This window comes from Herpailurus yagouaroundi, unplaced genomic scaffold, assembly GCF_014898765.1.
Source record: "Herpailurus yagouaroundi ecotype Mexico unplaced genomic scaffold, PumYag 161, whole genome shotgun sequence".
In the NCBI taxonomy this organism is placed as follows: domain Eukaryota; kingdom Metazoa; phylum Chordata; class Mammalia; order Carnivora; family Felidae; genus Herpailurus; species Herpailurus yagouaroundi.
This window is the reverse complement of record NW_024412402.1, coordinates 11,123,141-11,140,135: the sequence shown is the minus strand read 5'-3', so window position 1 is coordinate 11,140,135 and position 16,995 is coordinate 11,123,141. Positions and strand designations below refer to the sequence as shown.

General features: G+C 56.4%; 2 protein-coding genes across 7 annotated transcripts in view; both read right to left on the bottom strand.

The window, feature by feature from the left end:
• The window catches only part of NLRX1 (NLR family member X1), a 12,528-nt gene extending 12,092 nt beyond the window's left edge, over positions 1-436 (bottom strand). Inside the window, exon 1 of one of the 2 annotated variants that reach the window (XM_040483285.1) lies at positions 312-436. The gene's annotated coding sequence lies outside the window, so the exon portion shown is untranslated. Of the gene's footprint in view, positions 1-118; positions 212-311 lie in introns of those variants that run through there. The other variant, XM_040483286.1, reaches the window with a different exon arrangement.
• A 2,948-nt stretch (positions 437-3,384) lies between these two features.
• ABCG4 (ATP binding cassette subfamily G member 4) lies at positions 3,385-16,920 on the bottom strand. Of its 5 annotated transcripts, none has more exons than XM_040483278.1 (15): positions 16,797-16,920; positions 15,910-16,159; positions 11,669-11,786; positions 11,412-11,544; positions 11,237-11,287; positions 10,889-11,034; positions 9,625-9,748; positions 9,382-9,496; positions 9,069-9,211; positions 7,726-7,824; positions 7,336-7,504; positions 7,124-7,224; positions 5,580-5,738; positions 5,294-5,412; positions 3,385-5,129 (listed from the first exon to the last, which is right to left on the bottom strand). In XM_040483278.1, exons 2-15 carry the CDS (start codon positions 16,145-16,147, stop codon positions 4,904-4,906), a joined length of 1,941 nt encoding a protein of 646 aa, XP_040339212.1. In that variant the 5' UTR covers positions 16,148-16,159; positions 16,797-16,920; the 3' UTR covers positions 3,385-4,903. The 5 variants fall into 5 exon arrangements, with proteins under 5 accessions (XP_040339212.1, XP_040339211.1, XP_040339213.1 ...); XM_040483277.1 differs by lacking the exon at positions 16,797-16,920 and adding an exon at positions 16,470-16,572; XM_040483279.1 differs by lacking the exon at positions 16,797-16,920 and adding an exon at positions 16,362-16,409.
• Between the last annotated feature and the right edge of the window lie 75 nt (positions 16,921-16,995).

Sequence of the window (16,995 nt, the reverse complement as noted above, 5' to 3'; positions counted from 1 at the left end):
CCCGGTGCGTCACCCACCGCCCCCCACCTTCGCGCCCGCCCTCCGCGGCTCCGGGCCTCGATCCCGGCTGGCCCGGCCGCCGCCGCCGCCGCCGCCCTGACTGCCCTCTGCAGGTTACCAGGCGCCGGTGCCATCCAATTACTTCTCCCCTCTCGGGCGGGGCTTGCTGTCGTGCCCATTGTACAGACCGAGGAACTGCAGCTCAGAGGGTGGGATGACTCCCGCAGGTTGACACAGTTAGGAAGTGGAAGGGCGGGGAATGAGAGTTCCCGGCCTAGATCTTCCGGCCTCACCCCTCCTGAGGCACCTACCCGTCCCCGGGGCATTTCTTCCCTCTGGGCCTCTTCACCTCCTCAGCCTACCTCCTGGCAGACAGCCTAGTCAAGGCCTTAGCGGGCCCTCCCTCTGTACCGGGCCCTCTTCAGCCCCCAGACCTCTGTGTATGGCTTCTGGTCACTTTGATCAAGAAAGGAGTAAGAATGAGGGATACGCTCCCGCCCCAACCTGCTCTTCTTGTCTGGCGCCCTGTCATGGCCTCGCCCTGGGGCTTCCTGGTCCTCAAAGCCCTCACTCTCATCCCTGTGGCTCCACACAGGGCACACCCAGGACCCACGGAGCTGATAGAGCAGCCACCCACCGCCCACAGCCAGGCAGGGCCCGCCTCCACATGCAAACGTAGGTGTGCGATGTGCACGGAGCAGAGGTGTGCAACAGGGAAGCCATAGAGAGGCACCTTGAGGGAAGGCTGGGAAGAGGGCTTTGTGATCCCTACTGTCCATCCGGACTGAAGACAGTGTTGACATTTCATTAACACACACAGGCCTATGTTCATTCACTGAATACATGGTATGGGGTTAGTTCTGAGCCACCGGAACAAGGCACGCAGGGTCCAGACCGTAGCCGCTCCCCTCCGGCTAGCCCAAATGATGGTCCATCGGAGGCAGACAGAAGCCTTTGGAAAGGCTGGGGCAGGAAGTTACTAACTGCCTCTGACAGAGAAGGTGACATTTGAATTGGATCTCGAGTAAGTCCAGGAAGGGAAGGGCAGGGCATTCCAGAACATCAGGGGAAATAGCACATTTTCATTTTAAGAGAAGCTCTGAAAGGGGAGAAGAAGGGGGGCGGGGGGGGGGGGACAACGCTGTGAATGTGGTCTCAGGGGTGACATTTCAGACCTGGGGGACTCTTCCAGCTTCACTCCACTTACCTAGCCGTGCGAGGCAGAAGGGCCCCCGGCTGCAGTTACTGGACACGGCTCAGAGCAAACCATTCCCCTCCCCCACCCCCAGTGGGTATGACAGCCATGTCGGCTTTATTAATAACATATCATTTGACCGGCATCTCGCGGACAGAAGTACCCTGAGTCACGCTGTGGGCATGTGCTCTGTCATCCAACCTCAGGATGGGGCACCAGGTGCTGTAGACCCATAGCGTGGAGAACCGCCTTAATCATCTCTGCCCTCCAGCCCCTTGCACGGGCCCTGGCACAGAAGGTGGCTGCATTGAAGGAAATGATCTCTGAGTCCGGGGAGGCTGGCACTCAGGGAGAGCAGGCCCATTCCTAAGCATGCTGGGACGGGCGGAGGGCACACCCCTGCAGGTTGATGGGACCGGTGGGAGAAATCGTAGGTGGCTCACAGTGGCAAGAGGACAGGATCTGGAGAGTTTGCTCAAGTTGCTTCTCCAAGCCTTGGTTTTCTTCTCTGTGAAAGGAGGAAATGATAATACTCATCCCAGCAGCCTCATGGGGTTACTGTAAGAATCGAAAGAGCTTTCTTTGCAAAGACATGAGCCACTCTACAAAATGTTCTCTGGGCCTGAGTGGCCCTTCCTGGCTCTGGATGGCTGTTCATCTCCTGTAGCTCCCAAGGGCTCTTACCAGTGTGTGAGTTTATAAATGTTTTACTCTTTTCGGAGTATTTACATTTTGAAAGAGAAAGTAAAGATGAAGAATCTTAAGAAAGACGGCTTAACAGTGGGATTTGTGCCCTCTGATTTTAATAAGCCACCTGCAGGCATCACTCCAGGGAAAGGGCGGCACCCAGCATGGCCCCTAAAGCTAGCTAGGGTTCCGGAAGCTAGGACTCTGACCTCTTCCCACTTCCCACCACCACTCTGAACCCCTCACGATAACGTCCATCTCCAGGGGTGCCTGGGTAGCTCAGTCACTTAAGCGTCCGACTCTTGGTTTCGGCTCAGGCCATGATCTCACAGTTCATGGGTTCGAGCCCTGCATCGGGCTCTGTGCTGACAGCTCGGCGCCTGGAGCCTGCTTTGGAGTCTGTGTCTCCCTCTCTCTCTCCCCCTCCCCCACTCGTGCTCTGCCTCTCTCTCTCTCTCTCTCTCTCTCTCTCTCTCTCAAAAGTAAATAAACATTTAAAAAATTAAAAAAAAAAAAAAGTCCATTTCCAGGCAGGCACCCAACTAGTAATAGACTAGACCCTCATCTAGCCCGGGACACTTAGCTCTGCATGTAGCACATGCAAGGTAGTCCTAGCAGCTGGCAGGGTCAATGTCAGTCCCTTCCTTCAGTCCCCAAGCTTCAGGATCAGGAAGGAAGAGGGTGAGACAATGTGCTGCTTCTTGGGTCACCTTGCCACCAACCTTCAAGGACTTCTGGGCAGTTGTCTACTGCAAACCTCAGACCACCAACCCACGTCCAGTCCTGATGGCTGATGGCTGGGCCCTGGTTAAGTGTGGCTCAGTGACGGGGCTGGGGGGTGGGGGGCAGGAGAGAAGAGAGGAAGAAAAAGAGAAAGCTGGGGTAAGTTCGGTGAGGTACCTGGTATTCTCATCCTAGCGCTTAGGCTCCGGGGTCTTTCCTGCTTCTCACTGCCCTTTATGACCACTGACTAGATGCCCTCCCCCGCCCCGCCCCGCCAGGCACAACCGGGGCTCAGTGAATTCTGAAGAGAGGGACGTGTATCACTTGGCGAGAACACACCCACGCAACAGACACAAGGCACCCACAGAGAGCATGCAGGTCCACCCTCATCATCATCATTGGCCAGTGTCAAGAATGAGGAGTCTGGAGGCAGAAGACCCGGTTCCCAGATCTGGCTTCACCTCCATTAGCTAAGGGTCCCTGGGCAAGTTACTTAGCCCACGTCTCAGTTGTCTCATCTGCAAAATGGGTTATCATGAGGGACGATGCAGAGTCGGCATCGGACTTTCTTGAGATAATGCACACAAAGCATTTGTAACATATAAAGCATAATACAGGTACTTTATATGCTATACGTTCGCTACCTTGACATGTACTAGCTTGGCTTACCACCCACTGCCACAAACTCCCTAAAGCGCGCGGACTCCTTTCAAGTGCTTCGAAGACCCCTCACAGCTCGTGGTCCTGGGTGCCACGCCCGTACACATTTCTACACGGCATACTGTATAAATATAGGTTTTATTAATAATGGGTGAAACCCCACAAATACAACTGGCATCTCTGGGTGATGGCGGGAATCCGTGGCAGGACAAGAGAAAGAAGAGTGGTATGTGTACAGAAATCAGGGGGGCAGGAAAGAGCCCTGGGGGAAGGGGAAATCAGAAGCGGCGTGAGCCTTGGACCTACCACAACGGCCAGACATGTTCTGTGTCTGTCGCTCTGGTGCCCAGGGGCCGCCTTGGCGGATGGGAAGGGTGTGGAGAGACCCAGACGGGAGTTTGAATGAGCAGCAAGCGGCTGGGGAAGGGGTAAGAGAGTGAGAATACCAGCCTGACGCACAAGAGAGGGGGCATGGGGTGGCAGGTGGCCAAGGCCAACTGATGCCCGTGCTTGTGCTTGGGTTGGCTCCTGAACTCCAGAGAGATAGTGCCTTGTGCCGCCCCTGACTTGGAGGGGAAGGAGGACTCGGGGGTAGACACCTGCAGATCCTGGAGACACCCCGGGTAGCACCAGCCTCAACCTTACAGTCCAAGCGGCATGCCCAGGAGGAGGCCGGCACTGCCCTTCCCGCAGCTCCCACCGCCACCACTGCCACCATCGCTCCTCGGAGCCACGGCGGACAGCGAGTGTGTGTAGGTCTGAGATTGCCCGTTCGCATGTATGCGCCCGTTAACTCTGGGGAGGGTAGGGAGTTTTGCAGGACCGGGTAGGAGAAGCAAGAAAGGAAGCTTGGTCTTCTCCTACTCATGCCCCAGAATAAAGTGCATTCTCCAGTTCCAGGGGCAGGTGAGAGAGAAACACAAACATTATTGCAGAGGTGCCACCAGACCCTACCCCCACCAAAGGGGACGGGGAAGGGTAAACGGGGCGTCCCGTGGCCCCAGGCCTCTCCAATCCCCAGGATTGGGAGGGGCGACCCAGACAGAAAACCCAGCTTCTGTCCCAGCAGATTGTCCAAGGCGGCCAGGTCTGGGGGTGGGGAGAAGGTGAGGAGGAGGAACAGACTTCCAGAGCCTTCCCTGCTCCGTTCCAGTGTCCAAATGGGACTTCCAGGGGGCCCCACCAGGGCCCAGCCCTGGAACCTGAACCTCAGAACAGTCCAGTTTACAAACACTTGTGTGGCGGGGACCCCCAGAGGAGGCCACTTTGGTCAGTTGTAAGTGGGGGCCTGGAGACCCTGGGGCTCCCAGGCAGACAACAGAGGAGGGTGCCGAGGGCGGGAAGGAGGGCGGCAGCCTCCTAGTGGTCTTTGCATGCAGATGTTGGAGGGACTAGGGAGGAAGCTACAAACTGCATCAACTGGGGAAGACTCCTGGGCATGGCGGGGAGGGCTGGAGCCCCAGTTGCCACGGCCACGGCCAGGAGCGCAGTCCAGCAGCCAGCCTGTGGAGCAGCTGAGAGAGGGGAGGATGGCTGCACCAGCAACCAGTGCCAAAGTCTACGAGGTTAAAACAGTCCCAGAGGGCTGGGGCTGGGGGCTTCCGCTGCGGGGGCTGGGGCGCAGGCCAGGGCAAGGCTCTATCTCTCTGACTTGACCCGGTAACGGAGCACAAGGTACGCCAGCAGCCGCAAGGCCAGGAAGAAGATGCCCAAGACCAGGAAGTCCATGTAGAGCTTGGCGTCCTCCACATCCAACGCTCGGAGGATACTCTGTGGATTCTGGAAAGGGCAGTGCTCCTCCAGGCAGGTCAGATCTTCTCGATCCATGCCATAGATGGTCAGAATCACACCCTCAAAGCCATACCTAGGCACGTGGGGACATCAGAGCAGGATACAGAGCATAGGTCACTGTTCCCTGGGCAAACCGCCAGGGCCCAGTTGCAACTCTCTCAGCCCTGGGGCCTGGGCTCCTGCCGGAGGGTGGGGGTGGGGGGAGCAGGGACAGATGGTGAGGGAAGGGGCACTGACCTGACATAGGAGAGGTAGGAGCTCCATTGCAGGTAAGTGGGGATGGTCTTGAAGCTGACAAAGAAACCGGAGAACAAGAGGACAGGGATGGCGGTAACTGGGCCCACAAAGGTGGCCACCTGGAGGGGAGGGAAGGGGACCGGGCCATCACAGGAGTGACCAGGATAGACTCAGGACTGAGGTGGCCCTGGGGTTTCCCACAGATCCATTCCTATGCCAGCCCCTGTTTCCTCCCACCAGATCCTGTCCACCGCCCCTCAAGATCCCCAAGTGCCGGCCCTCCCACCTGTAGGGAATTGGAGGCGGCTCCAATCAGCAGCCCCAAAGACTGGGCCACCAAGGCGGTGGCAGTGGCCAGGGCTGAGAAGAGCAGGAAGCGACTGGTTTCAGCTGGCTGGCCTGTCATCCAGTACATAATGCTGCAGTATACCACCGGGCACACCACCTGGGGAGGGGACACAGGCCTGGGCAGTGGACCGCGAGCCAGGGGCACGGTAGAAGCCCTAGAACAGCTCTTCCTCGAGCGTCCGTGCTTAGTCCTGTCCCCGCGCTCTGTCTGCTGTTCCCCCCCCCCCAGGCTGCCCATGACCGCTTTCTTCCTGGCTATATGAACCTATTCTCTTCCTCCGGTGTCACCACTTCCATTAGACCCACTCTGACCAGTTCAGGCATGGCGACTTCTCCATATCTGAGCTCCAAAACCTGGACCAGCTTATTCTTTGTATTGTTGATTAATCAACTCTACATCGGAAGCACACTTTGTCCCCCTCTGAGCTATCAGCTCCTGGAGGCGGAGTCCAAAGCCACGAGTATGGTAAGGCAGGCTGCCCCCTGCACAGGGGCACCCAATCAAGAGGCCACCAGAGGCCGAGATCCAGCTGTGCTCTCCCCACAAAGCCATGCACCCTGGCGCGGGGCAGCAGCCGCCCTGAGGAAGGGGCATCTTCGTCCAATCTGTACAAAGGTGCCCTCGGGATTATTGGTGGCCCTGGAGCTTGGAAAAGAGTGGCAGTGGCAAAAAAAAAAAAAAAAAAAAAACACAAAAAAAAACAAAAAAAACAAAAAAAACAAAAAAAACCCAAAAAAAAAACCAAAAAAAAAACCAAACTGGCTAACATTTAGTGGGCACTTTCGTGCATGCCAAGCACTGTTCTTTTTTTTTTTTTTTTTTTTAATTTATTTTAATGTTTACTTTTGAGAGACAGAGTGTGAGCAGGGGAGGGGCAGAGAGAGGGAGTCACAGAATCCGAAGCAGGCTCTAGGCTCTGAGCCGTCAGCACAGAGCCTGACGTGGGACTCGAGCCCGTGAACCGTGAGACCACGACCTGAGCCGAAGTCGGACGTTTAACTGACGGAGCCACCCAGGCACCCCTGCCAAGCACTATTCCAAGTACTTTACATGTATTAACTCATTTAATCCTCAAAAACGACCCTGAGGTAGATACTCTCGTCACCCACTTTATAGATGGGGACGTGGAAGCAGAGAGAGACAGGGGCTAGCTCAACGTCTCCCGGCTACCAAGTAGCACTAAGGCCCCAGGGACTCCACCAGCCCCCACTGCCGTGGATAAGATTTACAGAGTCATTCACGGGGTTATTATTCTTATCACTGTCTGTCTGTCATCGGTCGTTCCCACAAGAACATAAGTTCCACAAGGTCAGGATTACATCTGTCTTATTCATTGCCGGATCCCAGCGCCTGGTGCACAGTAGGGACTCCCCGCCTATTTGCTAAGTGAAAGGGAAAAGAAGGGATGGCAGGGGACAGGGTTGAGGGAGGCCAGCAAGCAAGTGAGGAAGGAGCCAGATAGGAGGGAGGAAGAGGCTTACCTGAAAGGGCACGTCGGCCATGGTCTTGGCCAGATAATATGCTTTGAGGCTGTACCAGTAGTTGAGATGCTCCCTCATGAAGACTGCCATCTCTAAGGGGACTGAGGACACAGGCAGATTAGACACAGCTGTCTGATACCCTGACCCCCTGTGACCCCAGCCTCCACCCTCCCCCCCCCCCCGCGGCCGGCAGTCCCGCCAGCGCCCCTCACAGGTGAGCACAGTTGGCATAAGGGCAGCAAACATGAGAAACAGCATGGAGAAGAAGAGGCAGCCGGTGTTGTTGAAGACCTTGCTGGCATCGTTACCGATGTGCAGGTAAAGGAGACCAATGAGCACGCCGATTACCACGTGGGACACAAACCGCAGGTGGGTCAGGACCTGGGTGAGGAGAGGGGATGGGCCGCAGGCCAGGGATGAGCAGCCACACTGGGGTAGCAACTCAGAGCTGCCCTCGCGGACACAGACACACAGGGGTACTGGGAGACTGCCGGCGGTGGGGGCTGGGGGGAGGGGGGACATTCCCCTCCCAGCTGCTGAGATCCTATGCCCCCCAAAGCCAGGCCTCTACCAGCCTCTTCTCCCCCAACTTGATGCCTCACCGTGTCCCTGAGGATGGACAAGAAGGTCCTCTTGAAAAGGATGCAGAACTGTGTAAGGGTGCTGGTGGCAAAGGTGTGGCTTTCGATGGGATCCACTTCCTGGGGAGAGGACATTGGCTTAGGTGAGCCTGTCCCACCCACTCACTGCACATCCAGCTCAGTGATGGGAAAACCCCTGAGCCCTTCCTCAGGGCAGGGGTCCTCCAGGTGTACTGATGGAAAATTCCCCACCATTGAGGTGCGTGCCTGGAAGCTGGCCTCAGAGTCATGAACTGGAGTGAGATTCCGAGAGAGAGAGAGAGAGAGAGAGAGAGAGAGAAAGAGACAAGGAACAAGTAAAAATGTGGGAGGCAGGAGAGAGCAAGGAGGTCAAGGACACCTGTGGGGGCTAATAGGAGACCCGTCACTCCTCTTCTTTACTCCATCAAGAAACCTTTACCCCAAGGGCATAATGACAATCATATCTAGCAATGATAATAATGACCGCAGCAACAGTAAGGAACCCTTCTGGGTTTTGAGGCCAGCATCCATCGTATCAGTTCAGAAGAAAGAATTAACCAGAGGTCATATGGCCTCCAGGCACAGCTGGACCAACCAAGGGATTGTAGGAGTGCAACGCCACCAGCTCACAAGTGGTTAATTATCACTACCCTAAAGATATAAGCACCAGATGGACCGAATGAAATCTCTAACATACAGAACAAAGATTTTTCAGATTCCAACTCTCTTGAGGTGGGAAAGATCTCCATCTGCTCCAGACGAAACAGCACCACAGCACCTGCTGGCATGACCTTATGGGTCTCCAGTCAACGCCATCCACCTTCTCAAGAGACCCTTGCCCCAACTTTTGGCCTTAAAAACCCTCACTTGCAAGCCCCTGGGGAGTTTGGGACTTTTGAGCACTAGCTCCCCATTCTCCTGGGTGGACCCACAGTGCAAAGACATTTACGTGATGATCTAGTTAGTCCTGCCAATGACCCTGGAGGTAAGTGTCGTCACCCCCAGGCTGCAGATGACAGTTGGACACGTTTTGGCCAGAAGGCGAGAGACAGCATCGGTTTGGCTTACCAGGTGGCACCGTGCCGGCACCGAGGACAACACACAGATGCTCAGTAAGAACTTGCTGAACAAATAAATGAACGAGAACGCCAAAGCTCAGAGGTCGAGCAACGTGCCCAAGGTCACGCAGCTGTTAATAGTAGGTCTACTCCAAGTTCTGGGTTCTTCCTAGAACCCAGTGGTTGTGATGCCTCTGAGGGAAAGCCTCTTTGGCAGGGCCGTTGTCCAGCGTCCCATCTCCCCTCCCCCACTTTTCCTTCTCTGCCGTCTCCACCCCTACTCACCTGAGGGCAAGGGGGGCAAGGGGTGGGGACCTCATTCTTCTCTGGGATGCTCTTCTTCTCAGCCATGGTACAGAGCCCATTCTGCACAGCCCTGAACAGCATGGGGTTGAGGTCTCCGTACTCTCCAGAGGCCACTTCGATGACTAGGAGGCACAGAGGGGAGTGCTTAGCTAAGATGCATCCTTGGTTCCCAAGGGCAAGCCAGCCCCTCCATGGGTGTGTGGGGAAGGCCAGTGACAGTGAGGCCTCTGCCCCCGAGGAGGCCCGGGTGCATGACCCGATCCCCCAGGTTTGGCCCAGCGTCATCACTCACTGAAATCAGCCGGGTTGTGGTAAGTGGGGCAGTGCAAGCCGAGCCCCTTCAGGTAGGGGATCAGGTTGGTGACCACGCCCTTGAAGATGCACTGACCCTGGCTCAGGATGTAGAGCTGAGGCAGAAAGAGAAGGGTGAGGAAAACACAGCCAGTGGACCCGGCAGGCCCCACCAGCACCTCTACTGATGCCCTGCTCTCTCCCCGTTGCAGGCCAGGCACGTGTGAGGCCCAGAGACCCTCACCTTGTCAAACATCTCAAAGAGCTTGGCACTGGGCTGGTGGATGGTGCAGATGATGGTACGGCCCCCCTGGGCCAGGGACTTCATGAGGGACACCACTTGGAAACAGGAGGCGCTGTCCAGACCACTGTCCAGAGAAAGGGGGTGGGGTGGGGTGAGGTGGGCAGAGCCAAAGAAGGGAGTGTTTGGGGTGGGGCGGCTGCTATGAAGGGGATGGAGCTGGCAAGGAAGGGAGTCACTCTGGCCATCCCCGTAGTCTGTACATACTGGACGATTCAGGCGTTTGGAGTTACCAGGAGGCCCAGAGCACCACTCAGTTCAACAAGCAAATATCCACGAGCACCTGTTGAAGGCCAGGCACTGGGATTACGGTGATGGATAACTAAGACAGACTCTGGTCCAGAGGGAGGGAGAGATAAGCGCACAGATCACTTGAGATAATGTGGAACGTGGCGTGACAAAGAGGGGAGGGTTCAGGTCTGCCATACAGGGGTTGGAGGGTAGTCAGAGAAGTTTGCCGAGTGCATGTGGAAGAAGAAGGAGCTACGCCAGCTCTGGTGGAAGGGCAGGCATGGAGGCGAAGGGCATTCCAGGCACAAGACACAGCATGTGCAAAGCTTAGAGGCAGGAAACACATGTCCGGCCCAGGGAATTATAAGCGATTCAGTGTTATTAGAGCGTAAAATATAAGACGGCATGAAGCAAGATGTGAGGCTGGAGAAGTAGGTTCAGACCAGGACCTTGTAAGTCCTCTGATTTTATTAGGAGGGCAAATGGGAACCGTTGGGTGTGTTTTCAAGCAAGGGAGTGAGAATTGCCAGACTTGTCTTTTAGAAAGCTCTCTCTGGCTGCACTTTGGAGGAAGGATTGGCTGGAAGAGACTGGAGGCAAAGAGATAGGAGTCGGTTGCAGAAATGCGGGCAAGAGTTGCTGATGTCCTGAACTTAGGCAGGAGCGCTAGGGATGGGGGTGGGGCAAATCTGAGAGACGGAGAAGGGAGGTAGAATCAGCAGGATTTGGTGACTGATTGGCTGTGGGGAAGAGAAGGAGAGGGAGGCATCAGTCAAGGAGGACGTGGGATTTCTGCCTGCATGAAGGATGGGGCTGCTACGGCACTAGGATTGGCAGGGACCGACGAGGAGTAAGCCCTTATCTTGGCCCTGGGAGGCTGCGAAAGCGGACTCTGGTCTCCAGCAGTGGAGCAGATTCCCCGGGCTCAGGGCTGAGAGGAGGGGGCATCCTGCTGGGGGAGGAGGGGGAGAACTACCTGGTGGGTTCGTCAAAGAACATGACCGGCGGGTTGTTGACCAGCTCCAGGGCGATGGCCAGACGCTTCCTCTGCCCACCGGAGAGCAGGGCCGTCCTCGTGTGGGAGCAGGACATCAGGCCCAGTGCTGTCAGGATCTCCGTCACCTGGCCCAGGCCCCACCCCCATCCCAGGTCAGCTTCAGATTCTCCGCTCCTCCCCACCCCCACACCACCCCCACTTAAAGCAGTCTTCCCTTAAGTCCCCGCCCCCCCCCCCCCCCCCCCCCCCCCCACCTCGGGGCTCTAGGACTCAGAAACACACACAGGGCAGCCGTCCTGTTCTCACCCCTGTCTCTTCCCCACTCACCAGTTCCTTCTTCACCTCTTGCTTCTCACTCAGCTTCAGGTTAGCAGAGACCTGAGGCCCAGAGAGTAGGCGGGTCAGATGTGTGTGGGAGGGGGGCCCTGCCTCGACCCCTTGAGGATGGGGGCGGCGGACAGAAGCGGGGGCTGGGAGGAGGAGGCGGCCATCCAGCCCTCACCATCATGGCTTCCAACACCGTCAGGTGTGGGAGCAGCATGTCTTCCTGCATGATGTAACAGGACATCTTGCGGAAGGTCCTCAGTTCCCGCGGCCTCCCGTTGACCAGGATCTGCCCCTTCATGCCAGACTCCCTGGAGGAACATTGGTCGCGGGTGGGGGGTCAAGGCCACTTCAGATCCCCTTCTGGGCTCTCCCGGGGATCCGGATCCGTCCTCCCGGCCCCTTTCCCCGCTTCCGCCCCAGCTGCGTCCTCACCTGTACCCTGCCAGGATGTTCATGAATGTGGACTTGCCAGCCCCCGAGGGGCCCATGATGCCGATCAGCTCCCGGCGGCAGAATTTACCCGACAGGCACTTGAGGAGGGTCTTATAACCTGCAGTGAGGGAGGGAGGCACTTCTGATCAGGGTTGCAGTGAACAGAGGAGCCCCAAACTCTTAGCAGCGGCCATGGCTTTTATTGAAATAGGCAGTCCCTACTCAGGGTAAACTGATTCGGATGAAGGAAGGACCTTCAGAGCAGCAACAGTATTCACACCCTCTCATCCTGGTCCCCTAGAAACGGCCACTCCTAATGTCGAAGCATCAGAGGTGACCATACTCTTCAGTGGGCTATGAAAAACCTCCACACCTCATGGATGGTCGCGGAGAGCGGGGTCAAGCTTATAGACGACCCTGCTCCCCTTCTATACACACAGCAGTGACCCTCACTGCCTCCAGGAAGATTTTCCCAGCGATCAGCCCTAGTGAGCTGGTCGAATGTCCTCGGTGTTCCCATAGCGCTTTGCATATGCCAGCATGGCAGCCATTTGACGCGCCTGTCTCTCACCCCCTCCCCACCCAGCCTCTTAGTCTGTGAGCTGCTTGGGGGCAGAGTCTGTGGCTTGCTCATCTTTGTAACCTCGGGAGACCGTCTGGCAGGTACTAGGTGCTCAGTAAGTGTTCCCGGAGTGAGTGCTCTCAGAGCTTTTGCTTCATTCTGGAAAAGCCTTCTTTGTGCTCCCTTGGCCCCCTAGGCTTGGCTCTGCAGCCCCTAACGTGGCCCAGTAACATCTCATCATTCATTCACTCGTTGGGAGGCAGCATATGCATTAAGAGCACCGATTTGGAGTCAGGTGGATCTAGGTTCAAATTCTGGCTCCACACTTACCAGCTGTGTGACCTCAGGCAAGTTGCTTAACCTCTCTGAGCTCCAGGTCCCTCATCTGTAAAATGAGGACGATAGTACCTATCTCATAGGGTTGTTGTAAAGAGTCAATGAGATAATATATGTAAAGGCATATGACACAGTGCTTGGCACATAGAGTATATTTAAAAAATGACATTTTATCATTACCTCCATTTGACAAATGTTTATTGATATCCACTACATTCCAAGCTCTGTACCAGACACTGGACCAAAAAAAAAAAAAAAAAAATATGAAGAAGACACATTTCCTGCTTTCAAGAAAGTCATAGTCTGGGGTGCCTGGGTGGCTCAGTTGGTTGAGCGTCCGACTTCAGCTCAGGTCATGATCTCACAGTCTGTGAGTTCGAGCCCCGCATCAGGCTCTGTGCTGACAGCTCAGAGCCTGGAGCCTGCTTCAGATTCTGTGTCTCCCTCTCTCTCTGCCCCTTCCCCGCTCATGCTCTGTCTCTCTCTGTCTCAAAAATAAATAAAAAACATTGAAAAAAAAAAAGAAAGAAAGAAAGTCATAGTCTAGGTAAAAATGGTGGGAACGTCTGTGGATCTAAGGAAAGATAAAATAAGGGTTATAATAGAAGCACAAATAATGCACAATGAGAATGCAGAAAATGGAACTGAGGAGGGTGGAGGGGCAAGGGAAATATCAAGAATGGCTTCCTGGAAGAAGTGGTAATTGAGCTAAGTCTTGAAGGATGCTCAGCACTCAAAAATGGAGAGGAAAGTCAGAGGCTCGCCAATCCTTGGAAGGAGGAGCTCTGCCATGTGAGAGAATATACAGAACACAATCCAGGAAGCAGAGGTCAGAGACTACAGGGAGTCACCCGGGAAAACAAGGTAGAGAGGAAGGAGGAAGCCCATGAGACCAGCCTTGCCTCGTATGCTTGCAGACCTGCCTCAGTGAGGCAGAAACACCAATCTCCCACTGGAGATTTTGTTCATTACCACCCTCCTCCGACCCCCACTGAGCCCCACTCCCTCTCCACAATACCTCCTCAGCAGAGACAGCGAAGGGATGTGATCTTTCACTCTCCCTCCACAGCACCCAGCTATCCCTCTGGACGCATCCATTCAGAAGGAGGCTCAGCTGCTGTCCACTCTGGGGTCCTGATCGCACCGACGGCCTGGATAGTGCTTTCCCGTTTATAAACTCATTACCCGGGTTGCTGCTACAGCAACATGGATGAGCCAACTGGGGCCCAGGGACCTCCAGTGACTCACCCAAGGTCACACAGCAAGTTCTTCACTGGGAGAGGGCAAGTCACAGGTTCTATCCCTCTGCCTCAGTCATTATGACCATCAATCCGAAAGACGTGTGGTTGTATACTCCAGCAAACGCCTTTCAGAACCACTCACAGGAAATGATTTCTTTTGCAGGGGAGGAAACTGGCAATGATGAACCTTCCTCTCATTTAATCACAGCCAAGCACTAGATTGGACACTGATGCCTAATACAAATATCAGCTTACACTTGCCTTTCACAAAGCATTTCCACAGATAATGTCTCAGCTAAGCCTGTGCAATGACATTTCTTATCACCCCTATTCACAGATGAGGAAAGTGAGGCCAAGAGAGGGTGAGCAGATGGCCCAAGGTCATCTTCCAGTGGACAGGTGGCTAGGAACCCAGTCTTTGAACCCCTGCTGTTCCATAGCTGCTCTTCATGGGAAGGGCCTGCCAGGCCTTGACATAAAGACACATCAGAGTTCTAGTCCTGCCTCAGTCAGTAACTCTCGTGCAATTCTGTCAAGTCCTGTCAAAATCAGGACAGTAACATCTCCTCCCAAGGCATGACAGGGTTATTGTGAATGTTAAGTGAGGTGTTTAATACTAACTAATAGGAAAGTGGTTTGAAAACAAGAAACACCGTAATAATTAGGGGAAAAGGGTGGCAAATCCTTACCCGGGAAAGGCAGAAACTACCCTCTCTCCACATCCCTCTCTCTTTTTCCTCTCTGCCCACCTCTAATTTCTCCAATTGCTTTCTGTCCTCCAGACAAGGGGAGAGGGACTCCGGTGAAAAGGCAAGTCAAAGAGAGGAGGACAGAAGACAAAGAAAAGGGCAAGGGACAGAAGAGACAGCAAAGTGGACAGTGGAGAGTATGGGGCTGGCCAGGTCAAAGGAGAAAGGACCTGGTCAGAGGTGCCAATGGGTTGAAGCAACCGGTCCATCTAACTACGTTTCTTTCTTACCTACACATCTCCTTGAAACTGAGGAAACGAGACGGCTAAGGACATAATGGCTACCTCTTCATTTTGCCCAGAGCTGGTCTCGGGGTGGAGAGGCTGCTCAGGGACGGGCACCGGGCAGGGGGCCCAGAGGCCTCAGTTGCTATTGGCTCAGGCCCCGTGACCTTTGGGTCACTCATGGGAGTGAGGGTGGGGAGTACAGAGACAGCTCATGCTTGGTCCTGCTCGGAAGCACCCCAAACTTATTCTTAAATCTCAGAGAACAATGTCCCAGCTCCACCCCTCGTCCACACCCAGCTCTGGGGGAAAACAAAAACAAAATAAACCCCTCAGCTTCTCTATTCCCAGCTCAAGCTGCCCGTGGCCGGCCAGGGGCCAGGGATCCGGGCGATGGCGAGGGTTCCAAGGAACTCAGAGCCCCAGCCCTTCCCCACCTGTGCTGATGAGAGAAAAGAGGAGGGGATGGGAATTGGTGTACCAGGGAAGTTAAGAGACGGGGAAAAACAATACGCAGAGAGCTGGAAAACCTGGCTTCTGGTCCTGGCTCTGCCACGTATGAGCTGTGTGGCACTGGACAAGTTACTCAACTTCCCTGGACCTCAGTTTCCTTATTAGTGACGTGAGGATGTCATCTCTCTTGCTAAACCCTCACCCTCCCTGCCTTGGAGGACTTCGGCAAGAATGGAGTAAGATGACAGGAATGAGAACATCTTTTAGGATTAGCAGCGTTCTGTGGGTACAAGGATGTTGCTACCCGCTGGGGAGAACCTGTGCAACACAGCCCCCACTTCCTCGCACCAGCCCTCAAAGGCAGGAATTCTACCTAAAAAAAAAAAAAAAAAAGAAGGAAGGAAAACTCTGCAAGAGTCACTGAACCCCCGGAGGTCATCATGTCAACTTAGGGGGAGAAAGCTCCAGTAGCCAGTTGAACCTAGAGTCCCACACAGTGCTCGCGGGTGTGGGGGGAGCACAGCCCCGCCGCCTCAACTGTGTGCATAGCCAGCGGGTTGAGATTTCAGTGCTCCCACAGGGCCCATTGGTGCGGAACAGGGGACTCCCAGACCTCCTGCTCTCCACGAGGCAACTCCTGGGGGCTCCACAGCTCCCCACCAGACTGCTCCCTTACCCCGTTTGCGCCAGCAGGGCCCCTCCCGCACGGAATAGGACAGCTCCACGAACTCGATGTCCACTGCTGAGCGCTTGGGTAGGTGGGAGAAGCGCTGGGCTTCGGTGATGTGGTTCTCCACCTTCTTCAGGTGCGTGGTCAGCATCGGGGGCTCCGCCCCGTCCTCCAGCGCCACGGCCATGGCCACGGCCCCGGGTCCTAGTCCACAGCCCACGGCCTCCAGCGCCTTCTCCGCCATCACGCCGCCGGCCTGCAGGGAGAGGGCCTGCTCGGTTCGGCGGAGACCCCCAAGCCTTGGCTCAAACCTCCCTCGCCTTCTAATGCTCCCCCGCCCCCACTCCCCGCCTCTTTCTCAGGGCAGATCTGCTACGGAGAGCACCCCACTCCCCACCGCCAGAGCGTCTGCCCCCCTCCTGCCCCCCACTCCCGGCGCAGCAACGCTCGGTTCCGACCTCTCCTCGGTCCGGCCAGCCCCAGCTCCGGCTCCAGCCTGGCCGCAGCCCGACCCCTACAAGCCCTCGCCCGCTCCCCCCTCCCCGCGGTGGCTCTAATCTCCTTACCCCGCAGGCCGGCAGCCCCTGGGGACTGGAGGGTTGGGGAGCGGGGAGGAGGGAAGGGGCGGCCCGCGGAGGCTGCCCGCTAGCTGGTCTGGGTAGCCGGGTGCGCGCAGGGCGGACCGGGGGAAGGCGGAGGAAGAGGAGGCTCTGGGCCTCCCGCAGCATCCCCCTCCCCATCCCCGGGCGCGACGCCCGGCCCGCCCCTCCCGCCGGCGCCCCGGGGCCCCGGCGGCCGCACCACCCGCACCCAAGACCTCCCCCCTCCACCGCCGCGCCAACTAGCCTCCCGCGGCGGGCTCCCCCCTCCCCATCTCCCGCGTGCCTAGTCACCTTGATGCGCCCCCGGGCCGGTGCGGACCGAGAAGCTTGGTGCTGCCGCGGGCCGGGGATGGAGACTCCGGGCCCTTCTCACCTGCCTCCGGCTGCGGCACCGCGGCCCGGCTCCCGGTCCCGGCGGCGCGGGCCGGGGCGGGGCCGGGGCGGGGCGGGCGACTGGGTAGGGCCCGGGCCCCAGTCCGCCGAGAGATGA